Source organism: Xenopus laevis, chromosome 7S, assembly GCF_017654675.1.
Source record: "Xenopus laevis strain J_2021 chromosome 7S, Xenopus_laevis_v10.1, whole genome shotgun sequence".
Classification (NCBI taxonomy): Eukaryota; Metazoa; Chordata; class Amphibia; order Anura; family Pipidae; genus Xenopus; species Xenopus laevis.
The window spans coordinates 90,713,185-90,719,184 of record NC_054384.1 but is presented as its reverse complement, the minus strand read 5'-3'; the positions used below and the strand labels follow the sequence as shown (position 1 = coordinate 90,719,184).

General features: G+C 38.6%; 2 protein-coding genes across 2 annotated transcripts; one reads left to right on the top strand and one right to left on the bottom strand.

Moving 5' to 3' along the window:
* On the bottom strand, positions 1-1,600 carry LOC108697721 (heat shock protein 30D-like). The gene has a single exon (XM_018228024.2). It carries the CDS (start codon positions 1,054-1,056, stop codon positions 409-411), a length of 648 nt encoding a protein of 215 aa, XP_018083513.1. The 5' UTR covers positions 1,057-1,600; the 3' UTR covers positions 1-408.
* Positions 1,601-1,642: 42 nt separating this feature from the next.
* LOC100101278 (heat shock protein 30D-like) lies at positions 1,643-2,753 on the top strand. Its single transcript, XM_018228025.2, has one exon. The coding sequence runs from the start codon at positions 1,863-1,865 to the stop codon at positions 2,505-2,507; it is 645 nt and encodes a 214-aa protein (XP_018083514.1). The 5' UTR covers positions 1,643-1,862; the 3' UTR covers positions 2,508-2,753.
* The last annotated feature ends 3,247 nt before the right edge of the window (positions 2,754-6,000 follow it).

Below are 6,000 nucleotides of genomic sequence, written 5' to 3'. Positions count from 1 at the left end.
TCAGAGAACTCATTGGGGTCTTCAAGTAAATTACTAGTTTCAATATTACATACATTATGACCTCTATATATGTCATTTTTAAAACTAACATATTTTTTAAAGGGTTCAGCACAATATACACCAAATATAGTTTCATTTTGCTTTATTAAGAAAATGCAAAAGCTGTCATTATAAACTGAAACATATCATAAAATACATACAGAAAAGCATACAAACAAATATTTTAAGAATAAAGTCCTTCAAGTTATCAGTGGTATTTCAAGACATGTTCTACTTTCCTTCTCCTTAAAAGTCCTTTCACTTACTGTATTTTTCCACTATAATATATTGTATTTTAATTCACAATGATGTTAAAATTTAATTAAATATTTAGGCATATAAAAGTATTTTCGTGTTATAAGGGAGAATTCAGTCCATTTGTTGCTCTTTTTCTGCATTGCTGTTCTGGGCATCAGGTGGGATTTCCTGTGCATCACTGGGTGTCGGTTCCATGCTGATAGGAATGGGTGTCTCTGGGGCAGGTGGAAGTGCCAACCGAGGAGCCTGAATATACAGGTGCCCGTCCTTGGATAAGGAGCACACAACTTGCTCAGGATTCACACCTTCTGGTAGTTCAGCTTCTCTCTTCCACTCCCTGTATTCATGAAAGTACCTTCCACCCTCGGTGTCACTTTTCCTCTCATGTTTTCCTGTCACAATCACTCTCCTTCCCTGTGTTTTCACCATTAGTTCATGAGGAGAAAAGTCACTCACATCCAGCATCAGCTCAAAGTGATCTTTCCCATCTTTGCCTGAGTTGGGAGAGGTCCCCTCAGTTTCTGGGGCTTTGGACTGTCGGCTCTGATCTGTTATTCTTCTCATCTCCATGTCCTGAGAGAGGAGCCAACAAGCTTCATTCATACATTGCATTCTCCTCTCTATGTCATTCCTCATGCTCAGAATGTCATCTTCCAGCTGGCCAAAGATGAGGCGAGTGGCTGGCCAGAGTGTGAGTGCAGGTTGGCTGCAGGGACACAGAGGGGAGTGTGAGGGCTGTAGGAGGCTGAGAGGAAACATCTTCTGCTGATTTCCTGGAGCTTCTTGTCAGAGAAGAGCTGGAGAGATTGGGCTTGTTTGTGTTCTTCTGCTTTCTTACTTGTCAGTACTGCAGCCAGTCACAGCCCCAGCACTTTTATATTCCTTAGTTAGTGTTCTGGTCTGTTCTCAAGATTTCCATGTGCTCTCTGTTTATGGGGAGATTGGGAGGAGCCTGTGTGTAAATAATGAATTATGTCAGCAGCTTGAGACGGAGGCTGTGCTAGCAACTTCTGGCATTCACTGGGACAGTGATATCACAAGTGGGAGGGGCAGTGTCTGTGCTCGCCATAGACTGCCTGAGAGTTTTGGACATAGTTTTCAAAATAAACATTCTGGGACAGATTTGCCAAATAATTGAAAACTTGACCTAGTGCAGGTTCCAACATTTCATTTTTTTAATTTAAAGTCTATTTGGTTATAGGGAATTGATTTTTAGTACGGAGAAAAACTGTATTCTGAATTCACTGCCAGTCTCCAGTAAACACAGACACTGCCCCTCCCACTTGTGATGTCACTGTCCAGAAGCTAGCAATGCCAGAAGTTGCTAGCACAGTCTCCACCTCAGCTGAGATAATTCATTATGAACACACAGGCTCCTCCCAATCTCCACATAAACAGAGAGCACATGGAAATCTCGAGAACAGCTCAGAACACTAACTAAGGAATATAAAAGTGCTGGGGCTGTGACTGGCTGCAGTACTGACAAGTAAGAAAGCAGAAGCGCAAAAACAAACCCAATCTCTCCAGCTCTTCTCTGACAAGAAGATCCAGGAAATCAGCAGAAGATGTTTCCTCTCAGCCTCCTACAGCCCTCACACTCCTCTCTGTGTCCCTGCAGCCAACCTGCACTCACACTCTGGCCAGCCACTCGCCTCATCTTTGGCCAGCTGGAAGATGACATTCTGAGCATGAGGAATGACATAGAGAGAAGAATGCAACGTATGAATGAGGCTTGTCGGCTCCTCTCTCAGGACATGGAGATGAGAAGAATAACAGATCAGAGCCGACAGCCCAAAGCCCCAGAAACTGAGGGGACCTCTCCCAACTCAGGCAAAGATGGGAAAGATCACTTTGAGCTGACGCTGGATGTGAGTGACTTTTCTCCTCATGAACTAACAGTGAAAACACAGGGAAGGAGAGTGATTGTGACAGGAAAACATGAGAGGAAAAGTGACACTAAAGATGGAAGCTACTTCCATGAATACAGAGAGTGGAAGAGAGAAGCTGATCTGCCAGAAGGTGTGAATCCTGAGCAAGTTGTGTGCTCTTTAACCAAGGACGGGCACCTGCATATTCAGGCTCCTCGGCTGGCACTGCCACCTGCCCCAGAGACACCCATTCCTATCAGCATGGAACCGACACCCAGTGATGCACAGGAAATCCCACCCGATGCCCAGAACAGCAATGCAGGAGAGCAACAAATGGACTGAATTGTCTCTGATAACATGAAAGGACTTTTATATGTCTAAATGTATCATTTAACTTTAACATCATTGTGAATTAAAATACAATATTTCATAGTAGCAAAATACAGTAAGTAAAAGGACTTTTCTTTGACAAAATAGTTTAATACATTTATTATCGTTCTTATTCATATATTAGCTTCAATATACTTTTTTATCTTGTGTTTGTAGAGACGTGGTTATCTTTTGATTAATAAATCAAAGTATATTGTATATTTTGGTGTTATAATGTATATATATTTGCAAAACAGAAATTGCAAACTTTCCATGACCACAACTGCAATGATAGCAGAGCCTTCAATTTTCTAACATAAAAAAGAGAACATTTTGGGGGGGATAACAGCTTTGCTCCTCCTGGTGTTGCAATACCTGAAAACACACATTGAACATGTCACATTGAAGCCCTGCACAATGAACAGTAATATTATTGGTTAGCATTAAAATTATTGGCGCAATGGTTTTCTATAGGGCAATTTAAAGGGGTTGTTCAGCTTTCAATTAACTTTTAGTATGATGTAGAGATTGATATTCTGAGACAATTTGCAATTGGTTTTTATTTTTGTATTTTTGTTTTTTGAGTTATTTTAGCTTTTTATTCAGCAGCTTTAATCCTGATCCCTCACAAAATACCAATTTATTCTGAATACACCCTGGTTATGATTTCTAATACATAGATACAACAGTTATGAACAAAAAACTTTAAAATTAAATGGTCACAACCCTATACATAATATTTGTAAGCACACCAATGCTCGCACACAGTTGGAAAGAAGGGAACTGTCAGGCCCAAATTTGTGGGCAGGCCACGAAGGCCTGGCCTAGGGGGAGAAATATCAGAGGGGTGGCATGCTGCCCACTGGCCGCATCTCCATGGGGGAAAAGGTATGCCTTTGTGCAAAACATTTTTTAATATAAATAGCTTTTGCAATCCAAGAAACTTTTTAGCTACCTCATCTGACAGTGGAAGAAGTTTTACTAATTTTGTAGTTTGCACTAATGCGCAGAGAATGCAATCCATATTCTTACTGAAAAAGTAGGTTTGCTCTAAAAGATTTCAACACCTTCAAGCACTTCTATATAAAATATACAATGCACAATTAAGATTCACAATGCCCAATTAAAAGTTCCAATGCAATACCAGTTAAAAGGCAAACTATACCCCTCAAACAATGTAGGTCTCTATAAAAATATATTGCATAAAACAGCTCGTATGCAAAGCCCTGCTTCATGTAAATACACCATTTTGATAATAATATACTTTTTAGCAGTATGTGTTATTGGGTAATCATAAATAGAAAACCGCCATTTTAAAAAATAATCGCCGCCCCTTGTATCATTGGATTCATGGTGCACACAAACATACCAAACAAACCCTACATGTTATGTCACATGAACCATTGAACAGACAGAATTCTGTCTTTTGCTTTCACACTTCTTCCTGTTACAGTTAGATTTTTAGTATTTCTTGGCAGGTGATCTCTGAGGCAACACAAAGAACATCACAAAATGGTGGTTCACGTCAAGAGACGTAAAAGGACAATATTTAATTAAATATATATTCCAGTTTGATAAGATTCTTTAATATGCCACTTCATTTGATATAAACTATCTGTTGCTCAATTATTCATTTTGGTGGTATAGTTTTCCTTTAAGTAAGAATATTACGAATATTTATTCTTATTTGTGCAAATTGTTTTTCTATTTGTGACTTTTATTACATTCCCCCACACGTATCAGGATCACTTCAAGGTACACTACCTGTGGTGCCAAGATAAAGGTCTTATTGTAAACAAACCCCCCAAAAAGTGTGACAGAACTACCCTGAAGCAGGTGAACCAGGGAACATATGTTTCTATAAAAAATAAAAGTAAAAAAAAAGAAATAATATATTGTTGAGTTCTCTGCCTTGAAAAAGCTAACGCGAAACGCGCGTCGGCAAGCCTCCGCTCTTTTTGATTTTAAAAAACTATTTTAAAAGCCTTGGGTTCTCTTGCGATAAATTGGTAGCAGAAATTGCTTGGGTTTATACGGAAAAGCAGCACTTCATTCCTTCATTTTCTTTTACTCTAAGGCACTGGCGTTTTTTTGGACAGCTCTTTAACAGAATACCGTAGTTAATATTTGATACAGCAGTCCTCAGTGTCCTGCCTTTCTCCCCGTGTGGTGTCCCAGGGCCTAGAAAAAACGTAGGTAGTAGATTTTGGGACAACTCCACCTCTTCTCTATTTTCATTTTCAAACTTTTATTTCATGAAATGCTGGCTATTTAATATTTTATACAAACATCTTTTTAAAAAAAATAACAACACTTAATTTGTATTTAACAATTTAATTAACTTATGATATATATATATATATATATATATAACAAACAAAGGAAAGTTGTGCTCACCACTAATTTTTAAAACCATTAGGCGGGGGTGCAATGAGGCTGTGACCACAAAATACATATAGTCAAATACAAGAGTCCTCTGCACTCAACCCATTATCAATATATTTAAAACAAGAGATATTTTGTGCATACTGCTACTGAAAAATGCCTTACCCTTTAAACAAAACAGGGATTGTTTGTCCATTGTATTGCAATATATTTAAGCTGGCCAACTACGTCAAAGTCATCCCATATCTGGCCAGTCCTATTATTATTGATAATGGGTTGAGTGCAGAGGACTTTTGTATATATTCTGTATATTCTGTATATTGTATTAAAACAGTAACAATGGGGCAGTGTTTTTAATTGATAAAAAGAACAATAGAGTATCTAACTGATCCCACAGCAAGAGCCTCCCATCCCTAATACCTTGTTGTAGCCCCGACTAATATGAATATTAATTTTATAATTCAATGACTGTTTATTTGGAAAAATAAATCCACCTTTATCCCACCCTGTATTCCTACTGCATAGTCAGAGAACTCATTGGGGTCTTCAAGTAAATTACTAGTTTCAATATTACATACATTATGACTATATATGTCATTTTTAAAACTAACATATTTTTTAAAGGAAACGAAGAGGCAGAACTTGCTGCTAAATGCTCTTTATTGCACACAACATGTTTCGGGCCCAGAGCCCTTTATCAAGTGTCACACTTGATAAAGGGCTCTGGGCCCGAAACATGTTGTGTGCAATAAAGAGCACTTAGCAGTAAGTTCTGCCTCTTCGTTTGCTTTCTCTCAGCTCTCTTGTTAATTGACTTAATTTCCTACACCTGGAGCCTTGCTGAGATTGAGAGCACAGCTGCCAGTCCCCCAGTCACTCTGTTACATTGTCCATATTTTTTAAAGGGTTCAGCACAATATAGGTACAAATCAACACTTTGGCACGCACTCCACAGGACTCCAGGTAACGGTAAAAGGATTTTTCTTTATTACACAAACAAATATCCACCTGTCCACCTGAGGTGGATATTTGTTTGTGTAATAAAGAAAAATCCTTTTACCGTTACCTGGAGTCCTGTGGA